The following is a 17,701-nucleotide window of genomic DNA, read 5'->3' as shown; positions in this document are numbered from 1 at the left end:
CTCTCTCTCTCTCTATCTCTTTTTCTGTCTTTCTCTCTCTCTCTCTCTCTCTGTCTCTCTGTGTCTCTCTCTCTCTCTCTCAATTTCGCTCTCTCTCTCTGTCTCTCTTTGTCTCTCTCTCTCTCTCTCTCTCTCTCTCTGTCTCTCTCTCTCTCTCTCTCTCCATTCATTAAGACTTTTTCTCTATCTCTATTACTCTCTATTCTCTCCAGTGATGAGTTCCCCCGGGTGAGTGTTCTTTCTTTCCGATGCATACAGAAGAGACACATGAGTTTATTTTAATCAGTTCACTTGGGGATAAATCCTGCTGCTGGCGATGGAAACACTATAACGCTGTGTGTTAGGAAAGGTTCATTGGTCAGTTAAACAGCCTGAGGGAACTCATAGGAAGAGAAAGCTTATGAATGTGACCTCGCCATGTGAAGAAAATACTATATACTTCAATCCAATGATCGCCAGTCAGTCAGCCAGACAAGGAAGTCCCCGGACAAGGCACTGCAAAGCCCTGGGCATTTCTACAATATCTACAATGGAGCAGAGGGTCTTGGATATTTACGTTATTGGGGGGGGGGGGGAGTTGGCTATGTAGTGTAACATAGGGCTGGGCGGTAAGGACCAAATTGTATATCACGTTATAGGTAATTGTATATCACAGTAAAGATATATCAGGGTATATAGTATTTTTCCTTTAAAATCAATGGATTAAAATAACCGTAGCCTACTACTGTATTTTAATCACATTAGAAACTGGTGCAAAATGCCACACCAGTCTGGCTTTAGTCAGTCAGTTCGAAATAAAAATTACTGACTGCATCAACCAAATGTGTAGCCTACATTTTTCTATATAAAAATAATGAAAGATTTGAATTTCCCTGCAATATTTGATCATCTTCATTTAAAAAAGTTGTCCAAATAAACTAGTGTGCAAATGGCTGGCTGGTAATAATTTCACTCCAGCTTCAACACAAATAATATGTTCAAGTTTGACATGTTCTAAAGTTAACATGAAACTGTCATATAACCGCACGAAGGTTAAGCCCTGAATAGACGCTAAAGATGTCAGTGTCAAGTGACAGACAGGCAGTGAAGGCACCATGGAGCTAACAGCTAGAGCTAACAGGTGAGGCTTCTTCTGCTGAGGGAAGTGAAGCTGTCTTCCAGCCCATGGGTTCCAGCCCAGTACTCCATGCCTGGTCTTATATCAGACATGATACTCTGGATCTGCCATAACCAATCACATAAAGGTTGGTCGTGACGTATATCCGCCCGGAAACCACGTTGCTCGAGTCGTTTGCGCGCCGCGCAGGATGTACACAAACAAAACCATGGAACAAACCGAGGGTTACGTGAAGTTGTCTGTCAACGATAGCTGCAGGTTTTGTTCAATTAATTTAAGAATTAATGGAATAATTGCACATAGCAGATTAATATTCGATAGATATGACAAAGATAATGTGTGCAGTCAACTGTCGAAGCTGGGTCTTGTCATTGACAATACGTCGTTTCGGTCGTATCGTATTTGCCGAAGATGCAGAGCGACGATCACCAGGCTAGTGCGCGATACAGAAGTGCTTCAGAAGTGGAAGAATGCGGAGACAGAGATAGAGATCGAGATAGAGACAGAGACATGCCCTGGGGAAGATGACAGTTCCGCTGACGAGAGAGACAGAGAACCTACGGAAACTCCACCGCCCGCTAAAAAGTCCAGGAAATCCACTGTAGTGCCGTCGAGAAGCAGTGTGACCAAGGTAAGGAAACCAAACAAGTTGTTGTGTATCTGTCATGCTGTTTTGTCTTTGCCTTGCATTGCCTCAGATACACATCCATGTAATTGTTAACAGTGACTGCTACCCTAGTTGAAACGAAACCTAACTACATCAGGAATCTCTCACCTCCCCACTCAAGCTAACTGTTGCTAACCCTCCCCAATTCAACATACCATAGACAACGTGTCAAAAGCAAGGCCCGCGGGCCAAATCCGGCCCGTTTCAATTCCTGATCAGGCCCGTGCCCGTAATAATACCTTTACAGAAATTAAGACATTTCCACCATATATTGATGCAGAAAGGGCACAGATTGGATGGGGAGCACCCCCATACCCCCCACTTATAATTTGTACCACCAAATGTTGAAACGAAACCTAGCGTATGCCCCTGAACACAGGTTATATAAAATATATTGATAGATATGTTGTTTTTACTTTTGGATGAAAAAGAAGGCATGTCAGTAAACATGTCTGCCCCTAGTGAGATTCTCATTTCGTAGAGTGGTGGCCCTGTGTGAAAATGGACTTGACACCCCTGCCATAGACAGATGTATAGATAGTCAGGGCTGTATAGATAGCCCCTCAGCCAGCGCTGTAAAGCTAACTGTTGTTAACCCCCCACCCCCATTCAACACACCATAGACCTACTCCAGTGTTTCCCCTAGAATTTTTTTTAGGCCCGGTGGTAAGAGCTGATGAAGAGTATGCGCGCCGCGTGCGTACCAAATTTCTAGAAGGAATTGACCAAAACGAACCCCATTTGGGATGAGCTTCTTTTGACAGCCCGTTAAGAATGAGGGCATAGGGTTATGCTTTCACATTCAGTACGTTTGTACATTTGGTGTTTCCCACAGGATTTTTAGATCCTGCTGGGTGAGAATGGACCTTGTAGGAGGGTCTGGGGGCATGCCCCTGCAGAAGAAAACTTTATCCTTTTAAAGTTAAATGCATCAATCTGGTCCACTTTGAGAGGCGAAATCTGATTAATGTTGTGCTCTGTAAACAACTGTCATATGTCCTGCCAATAACCATTTCCTGTAATCATTTGGAGACACAAGCCATGTAAACTATTGAAGAAAAACACGTGGATTTCAATAAAAAACAATACACACTAAGATCTAATATAGACAGGTCCTGTCTAGGACTAATTTCTGGAATAATCTGAATCCCCTAACCTTGAAGCTAGCCTACTGAAACATATATATATATATATATTTTTTTAGGCAAATAGCCTTGTTGAAAATAAATTAATTAACATAGGCTACACATCATGATTAGCCTATCAACATGTGTGCTACATAAGGCAAATTCCCTATTCCGACCATTATATTTCATCTAGCCTTTTTCTCAATTTAAAACATAAAAATAAAGTAGCATTGAAAATACAAAAAAATAAGGCTTGTAGGCCTACAATAGCCTTCTGTTTAAGATAACAGTTAAAATAATAAATTAATGTCCCTTGAAAATAAATGAATGCTTTTCTGAGAATGTCAAAGGCAGTAGAGGTGTGGCACTTCTGTAAACTTACTGAAACGAGTGCATGCCGTTTTTTTCTGCGCTGTCTCTGCTTTTTATACAGATTGGTTGTGTTGCCATGGCGACGTAGCGATTTTAACTTTCTAAGTTTTGCTCAGCACTTTTTCCTGTTCAACGTCCCTGTTACTGAGTCCTTAAAGGTACAACGAGTAAGTCGGCACGTTGGCGACACCTTTGAACAAAAGCGGTAGTATTTTTACGACGCCAGCTGTCGTGAAGCTCGTGCAGGGGGTGCAAGATTCAAATAATCAGGAAGCAATATAGTGCGTGCCGTGTCCGTGTGTTGAAAGTGTGAGGGCACCGGACTCTTTTCGGCTCGGTGAGAGTGGTTGACACAGCATCAACTACACCTGATTGCAATGAGTTGATCCATTGTCACCTCTCACGGAGCTGAACGAGTATGTGTCCCCACACAAAGCGAATGAACGAGAGACGGCAGTTAGTTATGGATCACGATGAGGTAATGTGTTTATGTTGTTGTAAATAATGACTATTTCAGATGAATAATGGTCATCTGATGATGCTGGTGAGGCAAAGTAAACTTTGTTTTAGTAGGCTACCGCTCATTCATTTAGGAGTAAACACTGCAGTCCAGTTTGGCTGCGTGAAATTGTGTATAGGTTGCTTGGCAACGCCCTCCCGCGCGCCTATCACTCTCCCTTTTAGCTTTTCTACATTGCATTTTCTTTTTTTTCTTTGATGGTTCAGCCCCGTTAGTCATTATGACGACAAATAACTGTCTCAAACAAGGCTCCCGCGGGACAACGTCTCAATTTGCGGGACGTGTGAAAAGTAATGGAAATGCGATCTGGTCACCCTAGAAGTTAGAAGCATTGTTATTGAAAGTGAGCCCCCCTTTTTAAATGCGTGTTTTATAATCTGGCATTTATCCGATAGCTGTGAGGAGACAGCAGTCTCCGTTTGTCTGTGTGTGTGGTTGTCTGTGTGTGTGTATCGGGCTGCTGGGCTCAGTGGCTCTGTGAAGGTGCTGCCTGCAGTGCTTCAGCGTTTGTCTTTCTGTTACTTCAAAATAAAAGCCAACTCACGTTTGTCAAGTGAAATGCTAATGTGAAGCCAGTGAAATGCTTTTAATGTGAAGCCGCAGCCTTAATGCTCTATTTGTTTAACAGTAGCTAACTTAACTGCTGCGCGCTGATCTAAAGATAGTGTTTTTTTAATATAGAAAGCCGTGTCTCTGGCATTACCGGTGGTGACACGAGTTTATTTTGCTAAAAAAACGGCACTTTGTCCCGCATTGTCCCGCACAAACGTAGTCTTTGTCCCACATCTGGTGAATTGGGATCTGGTCTCCCTATCCCCTTCCCTCACCTGGAGTGGGCTTCTCAAATCACGTTCCTGCGCCACACTGAAATCTGAGACCAATACGGATATGTGACCATAGAGCATGCACGCGTGAACCGAAAATCGGACTGGGTGTACGACCAGATCAAATGCAGTAATAAAAACTATATAAAAACGTCTTTCTTTGCACTGATGGACTTGTTTGCTGTAAAAGGTAATTTATGATTATGAGAGGAAACATGAGGCTGTTTAAAAGATATTTAAAAGTTACTCGTTGCCGCTTTAATATCTCTATAGAGCAGGCGCTGGTTTTATTTTCGCCACTAGTTCAACGGTTGCTTGCTAGTCATGCTTATGCTCATTGGCTTCCGTGTTTAACAAGTGTGCACCGAATGCACACGCGCATCACGCCGCACGCAGACACACACGCAGACACACACAGACACACAGATCAGCTGATGGGATGAACAAACGAGAGGTTGTAAAGACAGGCGCACACGAGGGGTAGACTGACAGTGCCGCGCATACACTCAAAAATGAGTATTAGGGAATCGATGAAAGATTGCTAAAAAAAAAAAAAAAAAAAAAATGTTTAAGTCAGGCTGTTGTTGGCCTGGCGGGGGGTCTTGTTGGCCTGGCGGCCCCGCCAGGCCTGTATAATGGTAGGGGAAACACTGTACTCCTCTATCTAGGTAGATTTGTCATGTGTCAATGTAAAATTTTCAAATTTCAGATTTCTTCTTCTGTTTTTATTTCAGGTTGTGCTCACCTATGACAAACAAAGCGAAAAGATAATGAGATGCCAATCTGACACGGCCGGCATTGTTGAGAATTTGGCAAAAGGGAAGTTTGCCAGAGCTGCCAATCTCATGTCAAGACACAGAGAGCTGAAGGAGCATTTAAAAGCCAGTATGTTGGATGTGGTGGAGGCTGACTGTGTGACCCTGTGTAAACAACAGAACCAGTTCATGCTGTGGAGGACGAGTGCTGAAGAGCTGCAATCATTCTCATTCCAGGAGTTACACGACGACCTGAAGCGACTGTCCCCGTTCCTGTTTAACATTTTATCAAAAATCACCAACGACTCTCTGCCTCACATCTGTGCTGCAGCCTCAGTGGCTCTGAGAGGGAGAGAAAACCGTCTAGCAGCCCTATCATACTACATCAACTCTGTACTATTGAATGGTGGTGGGCCCAAAAAGGAGGTTTTCCAGCAACTGGCCAAACTGGGCATCACTACAACAAAAGGCTATGCAGTTAGCAAACAGCAAGAAATGGCCAACTACTGGACGGCTCCTCTGAATCATATTGCAGATCCCCCGTCAATATCCCCCAAACACATCACTGATGATAGTTAACATCTACTTTGCATGGTCCAATGTAAACACAGGATGGGTTAATGATAAGGTATGACAGGTCAAATATGTATTGACAGTGCAATACTGCATCAACCAAGTTGCTGACTGAATCCAGTGCAGGCTGTATGTGAGGTGTACAGTGGATTGAATACAGTAATGTGTAGTCTTTCTGTTGTCTGCTCTGCCATGTCTAAATAACTAGCCAAAAAGCGTGTTTTTGTTTTGTGATGTTGTAGCTAGTAATACATTTCTGATTGTGTGTTACTTCCTGAGTGCCTGTGTGATTCTGACACTTATGTAAGGGGGGGGGGGGCAGACAGTAGAGACTGAAAACAGTATTTAGGGAAGAAGTGTAGTCTGGTCACAGTCAAATGAAAGTGGAATGTTTATTGTGGACAGAATGCAAGTGAAAAATAATATAAAAAAAACTGTTTATAATTGAAAATCTTACATAGTACAGCTTTAAGGTTGGATTGAGGAATGTTGGTGATATGAAGCTACAGCCAAATATGTTTTTTATAATGTCACACTAGAGTCAGCAGCCAGAGCAGCCCTGGTCGGCTGCATAGGAGCTCTGAGCTAAATGTTAACAGCATGGCAGCTGTCCAGGGTGCTGATTCTGCAGCCGTCCTGGGGATTCACTGACATTTTGCACCAGTGGGTTGGATCCTGCTGGCGGGGTGTAATGGCCAGCAGTTTGCCTCCACTGATCTCACTCAACATTTGCCTCACCGTTTAATTTCACACTATGTAGGTTGATGTTCCAGAGAGTTATTTTACATGTTGGGTTAGTTCAGTTGTTATTGCCCATTCTGGTAAGAAAGAAAGAAATATATAAAGTGTTTTGGAAGTTTGGTTCCTGTCAAACTTCACAGTGAGGCAATATTTATCAATCTATTCATCTATCTATCTATCTATCTATCTATCTATCTATCTATCTATCTATCTATCTATCTATCTATCTATCTATCTATCTATCTATCTATCTATCTATCTATCTATCTATCTATCTATCTATCTATCTATCTATCTATCTATCTATCTATCTATCTATCCTTGTAAAGATGTTCTTGTCAGTGTTGAATAAACAAGCAAAGAACTAACATTCTAGAGTCTCTGGTTGATCCCACACTGTATTAACATTCACCAAAATATCGTTTGAAATTCCAGTAAGATTAGGGCAGCATCATATAACAAGCTCTATCATCATACCATGTCCAATCCAGGGTGTTTTTTTTTTTGTGATTGCATCAGTAGAAAAAAAATTTAACTGGAAGCTGAAAAGTAATCAAAACGACAAATGAGTCAAGCAAACAGCTTTTAATCCCCGTTAGATCCCATCTACCTGAACATCTAACAAGCGTATAAATGAATGTTTTCAGGAGGGTTCATTAGGGAGATGAATTTGTTTTACACATTTATTCATAGCTGCATCAAAAAACAAGATCCATAAATACGGCTGTTTAAGGATAATGAAGGTAATTTGGACCCCTCTTCCCATCTATGCATATCAGCAAACAGCAACCAAGCTAATTCTCCATGAAGCAAATATTACACAAGGAAATAGGTCAACGCAGGCTTATTAAAAACAAAGGCTCTGTCGTTTTTTTTTAAAGGCTCTACTTTAAAAGTTCCTTCAAGCTTCAAGGTTATTTGTCCACCTTAGTAAAGACATTGAAGTCCATGTCTCAGTTAATGAGTTGTACTTTGAGGTTAACAGCATTTGAAGGAGATGAAAGTCCACACTTCATCTATTCAAAGCATTCACAGGCAGAAGACATTTTCACAGATTTTCTTCCTGGGCTTGAACTAATTAGTTTGTTATCAGCTTGTAGAGGACCGGCGCCATGTTGTTTCACATGTTTCTTTAGTGTGGCTTTGCTCAGAACGCTTCGGCAGAAAGGTGAGAACAGACCGTTATGACAACACTGTAACTAGGGTCAGACTCAAATATGGAAAGTAGAGGTAGCAAAAAAAAGGGAGAAAATATGTATACCTGTTAACCCTTGCTCAGGAAGAAGAGGTTGAAAAATGTTTTTACTATATGTCAACACCTACATCTGATTGTATTTCCATTTCCAGTTCTTATTTTTTTAAACATATTTTAACGATGAAGATGTCCTTTGATCCATAACAATATGTCCATACATAGACAATGGCTGCCATTGATTGCAGTGACTCTAAATCATCAATGACAATGTTTGCAAGATTTTAATGAAAATAGTCGAAAACAGTATATTTACAAAAAAAATTAGACTTTTTCAAACATTCAAAAGTCCCTTGTCTCTTTGAATACCTAAATCATCACCTTCTGTGTGTTGTTCCATTCAGTTGCATATATAAAAAGCAGCATACTATCACAAAGGGACCTTCAATCTTTTGCAAAGTTTTTTATTGAGCCAAATTGTCCATGGAGCTAATGATTCCACATTAGGTGAGAGTGGCTGAGGGCTAGCAGTCATATCAGCAGCTGCTGGTCTCTCATTAGTCCCTTCAGTTCTGTACCTGGCAGAGTGATGTAACCTTTGAGACTCTCTTGTTAAAATAGCAGATAGATAGAGAGTGAGTTAGAATCAGCAAGGTCCAATTGAAAGCTTTGGTCGACTGAGGTCTGAGTCTCATTAGAGATCGCAGACGAATTGGCATGGCCCTGCACTATCTTTAAAGGTGGAGACTACTTAGTGTCAAAATCAGTGAATATCTGTGTGCTCTGAAAAGAAAATCAAGTGTTAATACTCAGCCTAGGCTCTGTAAACGGGTATGTAAACAAAGGGGCCCACCGTATCTAGAATGCCCATTTAAAGAGCCTAGGCTGTGTGTTACAACATTTATTTTTTTCAGTTTACAAGCGGACAGGTAGCTGATGGTGAGGAGATATTCTGATTTTGAAAAAAAGTAATTTTCACAACAAGCATTCTCCAGAATCGATGACTGCACCTTTAAATACAACTTCAAATGAGCAGTGAGGAGCCATAGGGGTTGGAATTGTCTGTGCTATAGTGTATTTAATACACAGGCCAGTCGTTCCAGGTTTCAATGGTTGCCAAGTTTCAGAGGATGATGTCTGTTTTGACTGCCGTGATATGGCACTGTTGAGCGCTGTATACATTATAATATCTGAAATGAGGAGAGCAATCTCTTTTCTCTCTCTTGTGAGTGGCTTACAAAGGGTAGCTGCAGGTCATGTTGGTAATATCCATACATAATGTCTGGTCTGCCCAGCGCACAGCAGTTTGATTTCCCTTTGCAGATATAATGAGATGGGCTCTGACAGTGTGTTAAAGAAGCTGCAAGCTGTTTATCATGAGATTTGAACAAGTCTGGCACCGGATAACACTTAAAGGACAAGTGTAAGTGAAAGTCACTCTGTACAAATGTCACTGTATCCTTTTTTTGGCAGTAATTGGATGTTGTTACTTCTGGTTCAATATCAAAAATGAAAAATTATTAAATAAAACTCAACACATTTGCCAGATGGTTTATTAAAGACATTCAGTTACTGGTCAGCAAAGCTTCAGCAGATTGGGCCGCTGATTAAAGTCCTACACCCACCAGGGTCCCCTTACACTGGGCACTGTTTGATAGATTTCAGCCCACCATAATAAAAGAAGTAATATGGCTTGGATATTTCATTATACTTTGTTTAAGCAATTTCTATTAAAGTGGATTGCTGTTCTTCAGATTCAGTTTGTGTTTGTATGCTACTGTAGAAAGTAAACATGGCGGCGCAACATGGCAGCAAGCCACGCTACGATGTAGATGTATAAGGCTCATTATAAGGTCAATTAAAATAAAAAAATTAATTAAAATTATTTTGTTTTCAAGCGATCATACTGTACACTAATTTATGAATATTAAATTCAATTTCCCAGTAGATTTTAGTAAACAATACTTGTTGGGGACCCTTTTCAGTCTTAATTAAAACACATTTTGTTTGTGAGTGCCACTGCCATAGTTGAAAACAGTTTGAGTCAAGGCTTTTGGAGACAATTATGACTTCTATAGAGTGAGAACTCTCTCGGAATTTTTCACCTCATGATATTATATTTAATCTCTAACTCCCACCATCCAGCAGATAATTACTTTTCAGAAGAAAAGATGGAGGAGAGCTATTCATTAAAAACAACACTCTGGTCATTATAATCACCCTCACTTCTCTGTGCTCTTTTAATTTCAACACTATGGAGGAAAGAAAACAGAACACTTTGCAGCAGCAGCGTACCAGTGGGAAACCACGCACTCTGCTAATTGGACTGCCAAGTCGAAAAAGTCACGGAAAAAAAATATTTAACATGTTGTCAGCAGACTTTGACATAACTAGGGCAGACATAATAAAGAATTAATGACATTCGCTAACATAAGGCTATTTGCTAAGACCTTGAGTCCACGTACCAACTGGCATAACACGTTCTGACATTACGTGGAGGGATTAAATGACAGTATGATAATTGCGTTGACACCAGACACCTCCCACACCTTTAAATGTGTCAGAAAAAAAACGTGCGATAATATGTTATCTGAACCTGAGCTGCAATGTCAGCCATGGTTCACGGAGAACAAAGTTTAAAAAATAGATTACTGTATATCTCATGTGACAGTTTGAGACTGAAAATAACTTGCATGCAAAAAAGTGACTTGCATTGCAGGAGTTACCTGGATTGAAAGCTGTCCATGTTGTATGTGCTATTTAAAATAGGTAATATCAATCACCTGAAAAGAAAAGGTCCGGAACAATGTGCGGAAAGTCAAGCGATTAGAATAATCCACACTGCAGGCAGCAGCCAACGCTAACATTACAGCCACCAGACCAAAACCAACAGACTAAAATGTTCACACAAGCGTTTGAAAACAAACACAACTTTGGCCCTGCACTTGCCGTGAATGGTAAAATAGCCTTAACCAGTATGAAGAACAAAATAATCGTGATGAAATTGATCATGATCCTACATTTAAACAAATAGTTTTGCTTCTATATGAAATGTTTGCTATATCGCCCACACCTCTAGGCTTTGTTTCCACACATCCCAAACATATAGAACTGCTGTCATGATCATAAATAAACTTATAATTCAGCTTGGTTCCATGTACAAGCAGAGTACAGTGTGTGGACTCACCCCCACTCCGTCCTCATGCCTGTACTGTTTCCATGCGCGGCCCGTGTCGCTGTAGAGCAGAAGGTAACTGCTGACCCAGTCCCAGCTGTCATAGCGACCCTGTGTGGCCACGGCCGTCACCTCCATCTGCTCCCTGAGGTCCACCTGTAACCATGGCTCCTGGTCCGTCACCATGGGAGACCAGCCGCCAGCTCCTATGGGGGGGGGGGGGGGGGCGTGGGGGGGATAAGTTAAATTAAGTTAAGTTGCTTTATTTGTACATTAACAAAAGCCTATCCATTCTCAAGTTACCACACTTCGGAGGGGGTCAGAGCGCAGGGTCAGCCATAGTACAGCGCCCCTGGAGCAGTTTTTGGGGTTAAGTGCCTTGCTCAAGGACACAATGGTAGAGATGGTGGGCCCCATAGATGTAATAGCATCCCCGCTAGTTCTGCAAATAACACCCTCCTGTTCCGTGCCAGGGATCCAACCAGAGACCTCATGGTAACTGCTCGGCCCCTCTTTCCTCTAGGCCATACTAACACCCCCACACACCCATTCAGGCGGAGAGGGGAACTGATTAAACATCAATACTATCCATGAGCAGTGGATTGTTGTGGTTACTGCTCGGTTGCCTCTGGGCTCAGGTAGCAAGAACTCCTAAAGTCCTGATGTGTGCACAGCCAGTGTTTGTACATGAAAGGTTTGGAGGTGAGTTCACACTCGGTCCCCACAGTGGAGTCCCTCGGTTCTTGGAAAATAGTTTTTTCATTTTTAAAAGGTGGAATCAGCGATTCTGGAGAACGCTTGTTCACAAAATCACTTTTTGTCAAAATCAGTGAATATCTCCTCACGATCCACTACCTGTCCCTACTTTGGGTGTACTTAGAAAATCCAGTGTTAATACCCAGCCTAGACTCTATAAACGAGTATGTACACAAAGGGTATATTATGTAAATAAAGGGGGTCCACCATAGCTAGCAACATGCCTGTTGACAGCCTGTGTATTAACACTGTTTTGTTTTCAGTGCACACTGTATAGACAGGTAGTGGATCATGAGGAAATATTCACTGATTTTGACAAAAAAACATTCTTGATAATTCCTGACTGCACCTTTAAGTGTCTACAGCTTGAAAACAATATACGGTGTGTCGGTCTTTTTCATTCTGGAAAACTGAAACATGAAAGTCCTTCTTCTATTACACCTGCTAGTCAGACTCACAAACCCTTTTATTAAACCTGAAAATTATTGTGTTGTTAGTATTCAGTGACTGTAGCTCTATTCAGGTTGTGATGGCGTATATGAAGTGTGTCTAAAGCTCCTGGGAGCTGGAGCTGTTGAGTGATTTTTATTCAACAGCTTTTTCCTTTTAGCTGAGAGGCTCTAAGACTTATCAGAGGAGGGACTGAGACCAAAGGAGCAAGAGATGAGGACATGACAGGTGTACAATACGCAAGTAAATCACAGGGTTCCCTCTTCCGTATAGTAGTGATTTGACATATTCATCTTTCATTTGTATATTCACTGCAGTTATGATATTTGCTTATGGGCAGTAGACTCCTTTTGCAGTTCTGGGGTGGGTCCAAGGGCTGCTATAACCCTGCTATAACCCTGCTATACCCTGCTATAATGCAGTGAATGTGCTCACTATATTCAAAATAAACCAGAGATTTTTCCAGAACTTTCTTATTTTCCAATTCATTTAACAAAGTGACTTTCTTTGCCATACAACAGTATTTTTTTTTCATTTATCTTGAATTATGAATAAAAGTAATTTTCCTCATTTTCCATTGTTAAGTCTTTCTTGAGACTCACCAGAGATCTGAATAATTTCAACTTGTCCCAAAGACCACTCCATAATTTAACTCAGAAATAATTTAACAGAACTGAAACACAGTCTGTATTTTACATTGTTTCTCACTCTACATGTTTCAAAAATAGACAAACCCTTTTAAATGATAATGTCCTTCTCATGATTTAAAAACAATATTGGATACAAACAGGGATGTATGACTTTGAATGCAACTGTGAAACTAATTTTAGTTCAGTGTACTAGTAGTGACTCAGGGCCACCTCTTCAACATAATGAAACGTGTCTCCTCTAAATTGCAGCAGGTTGCAAACTCAGCAGGTCCTTAAACCTAATAGCTCACATGTGGTCTCCTTAAAACAAACCATATGACCATTAACCAAATGGTTCCTATGAGGATTAGAGCGTATGCTACCTCCCAGGTTTAAGTTAAAGGTGGAGTCAGGGATACTGGATAATGTTTGTTGTCAGTGAATATCTCCTCACAAATCCGCTACCTGTCTGTACTGTGTGTGTGCTGGAAAAAATCCAGTGCTAATAAACAGCCTAGGCTCTTTAAACAGGCATGTTGCTATAGCTACGGTGGGACCCATTTGTTAGCTAACCCTTCATGTACATGCCAGTTAACAGAGCCTATGCTGTACATTAACACAATTTTTTTTTCAGGGCACACACAATAGGTAGTGGATCGTGAGGAGATATTCACTGATTTTGACAAAAAGGGATTTTGACAACAGCTGCTCTCCAGAATGACTGACTCCACCTTTAAACATTCATACAACATGGCCTGCATGCACTAACATCCTCTCTCTGCCCTCACCGTCTCTTCTGTTGAGCTTGGCGTTGTGAGCAGCGTAGCCGACTGAGGACTGGGTGGAGCTCTGGAACGATGACTGGGCTAATGTGGAGACCAGAGGACCGTTGCAATTATCTGTGAGAGAACAAAAACAACAAACACAACAAAAACATGAATAATGCAGAAGTCATTAAACTTCAAAACAACTTTTTGTTGCATATTTTATTTCATATAATATTCCACATGCAAATCTGACTATTAGGGTGCTTTCTGAAGGAGACGTATTCTTTGGTTTTATTCAGCTGACAAAAAAAAAATGCCTATATGCTTGAGTAGTTAAAGATGTCGGTTCAGAGTGCATCTTTTACCTGTCGGTGGGAGAGTTTAAAAGCAAGAACGAGGGAAATAACAGGGCTGCCTCACTTATCCACTCCTCAGATACCTCAAACAGTCTATTAACCCATGTGCTGACCCTTGAAAATAGCAGAGAAAAACGCCACGACTCCTTTTGTGTGCTTGCGTGTGTGTGTGTGTGTGTGTGTGTGTGTGTGTGTGTGTGTGTGTGTGTGTTCCTTTATAATCCCACAGCGTGAGATTACATCACGTCCAACAGATTAAGAGTCCAGTGATCTTTAGAACCTGTCAGTCTCAATGTCTTCCTCTGATCCACACACAGCTGCCCGCCACAATAAGAGCAGCCAGTCACACAAGCTCAACAGCCCCATACGCTGTTATGTGGCTTTACTCTGGAAACCTGGTCGAAAATAGTACAAATCAATATATAATATCAAAGTTGGGTAAATTTGATACGCTTTTATACAAATCTGATTTACAATAATTGTTCCAAAATATTATAACATTTAGTTTAAAAAAACAGCTGTCTAGATCATTTGACAGAAAGTTGTGGGCGTGGCCATATCAATCTGTCTCCGTGCCAACAGTCAATGTTTTTTTTATAGAGTGTTCAGGCAGAGAAGTGCTGTAACTGGTTCAAAATACTTACTGTGTCATAAGAACCAGGGCATAACCCACCTCATCCAAGCCACATTTCTGTAAAGTTTATCAAACTGAAATGACATTATCTCTCATCTGGATTGATGAATATGCCTATAACTCTTTTCAAATGCTTTACTATATCATGCACTAACTCCCCAAATCACATAGTTTGAGGGATTTTGTGGATTTGGGTTTACAGGGGCTTTAACAGCTGAGGACTGAAAAAACAGTAATGAAAACTGGCACCGGCCTGATTACAATTATCTCCGTATTCTCTCCATCAGCGTGTGGTTCACTCCTCTCCTCGGAGTGCGAGAGGCTTTTTGTTTTTGGATTGCCTTTCTACTTTGGAGTTCACATGGATTCTGGGAACACATCTGGAGCAGTCAATTGGCCGTCCATCTGGTAGACTATAGAGAGCACAGCAGAATTGACAGCGTGATCTCGTCCTTTACCCCTTATTTGGGCGTCCCACCAAATGTTCAGACTGACCTGATTTGACTGCTTTCAGATCGCTGGCCAAGAGATTTCTCTAATCCTGATTTCAAGTGTGACTAAAGTGGATCAAGCTGTCTTGTTCCCAGACTCACATTATGAGCCGAGCTGTGATGCAGTTTGATGCAGATGTTCAAATGAGAAGAGAACAGTGGCATGCCATCGCCATCTTCTCTGACGCTACTGGAACTAAAGGTTATTATGCAAGCACAGCACAGCACCCTTAATATGTTCAAAGTCTCTCAGAGAGTTCCCTTTGATCCCTAAGGATTCTCAATCTATCTCCATTTCAATCTATGTTCTATCGTTCCTCTCTTGCACGATGCATGACGAATACTCTCTCTGATGTGCTCCTTCATTCAGTCCGCCCTTCACATCACCACAACAATGAGACCTTGAAACCTTGGCTAAGGTGAAACAAACCGACAGTATTTTGATGGTTTGAGATTCAAAGTGAGAGGGGATATGAGGTCTCGCTGTGTGAAGGTAGGGCTGCACGTTTTTGAAAAAGTATCTTATTGCGATTAGTTGGACTGATATTGCAATTGCAATTTGATATTCAATAATAGAGGGAATGAACATCTTAACATAATTGTTGTCCTTTTTGTAAATGTATTAAAATTATCATGTTGTGATTTTTGCAGTGATCTGTACCAAACAAATATGGTTTCTTAAGTCTGTAGAATGTCATGTGTAAGCCAGGACAACTCTGCAGCACCACCACATTAGAATTAAAGTGACAATGACACACACATTTCTCCTTTGATGAATATTGTGCCCCCTGCGATTTAAAAATGGCAGTAGTCTATAATGCGTTTTTGATTAAGTTTCTATTAATTGTATGCAGCCTTTAGTGAGGGCATGCAGAGGCAGTTTCTCTGTGTACAAAGCCCTGCATCTCACAGCGCATGTTGTTGTTGTTGTTGTGTAGAGATTTGGTCCAGAGCCAAATGCCTGGCTGTCAGTCACACAGACTTATGGATGCAGGATGATGATTTGTCTGTAAAGCTGCTTCTTGGCATGAGGGATAACAGACAATCCTCTGGAGCTGACTCACCATCTCTATGCAAGAGGCTCAAAGGCTTGAATCTTAAGAGCCAAATGATGAGCCCAGATGTGCATCTCAACGCATGGACACAAGCACATGCCAATGCCAGAGACATGGAAGACTTAATATCTCTTGACATCATAAGAACTATACTCAGCTACTATAGAACAGGAGCTTTCAGTGTCAGTCAGAGACGTGACTGGATGATGTGTTCCCCTATAGACCAACAGAAGTGTCATATCAAGTATCTTTTTGCAGCCCACCAGAGTGTATCACTGATTGTGTTTTAGATTAAAAAAAAAGTTGCCTGCCCACTCAAACCAAGCTGCATATGTATTTAAGTTAAATGTAGTGGTCAACCATTATGGGTTTTACAATGGCCAATGCCAATATCTAGAGAGCAGGTCTGCCAATGACGGCTGGTATAATGTATAATGCCGATATCACGCTGTTGTAGTTTTTGTTTTGCATTTGAAAAATACAACTATTTAAAATAATATTAAAAACAAATAAGAGACTAAATTTAACTTAAATTAACAGAATACAGAAAATACTTGAAAAAAAATGCATTGTCTATTGCACTTGCCTTTCCCTGGTGTAAAATATGGTCATAAGGGACTCCTGGATTTCTCTCAAGTACGCAATTATTAAAATATACTGTATATTTTGATTACAAATACAAAATAAATGTGCTAAAATTGCTCCACGGCAGCCACTGATGAAGCTGGCCCGTGTTGGCCCGCAGTGTGTTCTGCAGACATATTTTTTTTTAACTTCATAATCGTCCTCGTAAACGCAGATATCAGCCGATTATGTATAATACCTCAGATTATGTCAAAATGCCCCTAATCGCGCCGTTTAATCCTCTAGTTAAATTTCACTTGATATACAGTAGCTGCAATTATATAACCATGATCTATATTCGGAAATGAATTTGCTGTTTGTGGTCTGTGTGGAGTTTCATTAAATGATAAGGAAGGTGTCATGCTTTGTTTTTTTTTCTTGGGGGGGCACTTACCTAAAAGCTTCTTCTGACTACTGAAAAATATCATAATAGCCACTGACATTCATAGACACTAAGGTGAAGTCATTTTCAAGAACAGCTAATACACATTTGGTGTATTAGCTCCAGTGAGTATGTACAGCACTAGAACAGTGGCATGTGGGATCAGCTCAAAATAAACGACTCTGCCTTTATTTCCCATAGTGAAAGAAGACGTCACGGTGCAGATCATTGATGTGCTTTTAATAGTTATTGGAAAACAATAGAGCTTCATGGCACAGAGGACTGAGCTGCAGTGCTTCAGGCTCAGATTCACACACAACTACAGTTACTAAAATTATAAATTCTTTATTGGTATTTGGGTCTTTTCGTGGGATTTCTTGACAATAACAGAAACTTAGAATACTGCCAGCCTTATCCTTTAATGCTCTCTTTCAATATCATTGTACCAGTTGCTATCCTATCATCCTTTCAGCTTCCACTCTGCTGTCTAGCCT

General features: G+C 40.9%; 2 protein-coding genes across 2 annotated transcripts in view; one reads left to right on the top strand and one right to left on the bottom strand.

The window, feature by feature from the left end:
* Positions 1–17,701, bottom strand: part of LOC307259013 (contactin-associated protein-like 5) — a gene marked incomplete at both ends in the record, with an annotated part of 88,752 nt that overhangs the window by 59,232 nt on the left and 11,819 nt on the right. Inside the window, 2 exons of the mRNA XM_080038727.1 lie at positions 11,076–11,269; positions 13,687–13,797. Of these exons, the coding sequence (XP_079894853.1) occupies positions 11,076–11,269; positions 13,687–13,797 (305 nt within the window). The remainder of the gene's footprint in view (positions 1–11,075; positions 11,270–13,686; positions 13,798–17,701) is intronic.
* On the top strand, positions 1,325–6,228 carry LOC307259014 (uncharacterized protein). The gene is made up of 2 exons (XM_080038728.1): positions 1,325–1,748; positions 5,362–6,228. The coding sequence occupies exons 1-2, from the start codon at positions 1,326–1,328 to the stop codon at positions 5,959–5,961; spliced, it is 1,023 nt and encodes a 340-aa protein (XP_079894854.1). The 5' UTR covers position 1,325; the 3' UTR covers positions 5,962–6,228.

Source organism: Ammodytes marinus (genome assembly GCF_949987685.1).
Source record: "Ammodytes marinus genome assembly, chromosome: 12".
NCBI lineage: Eukaryota > Metazoa > Chordata > Actinopteri > Uranoscopiformes > Ammodytidae > Ammodytes > Ammodytes marinus.
The sequence above is the reverse complement of the archived record's forward strand: the minus strand, read 5'-3'. Positions and strand labels throughout refer to the sequence as shown.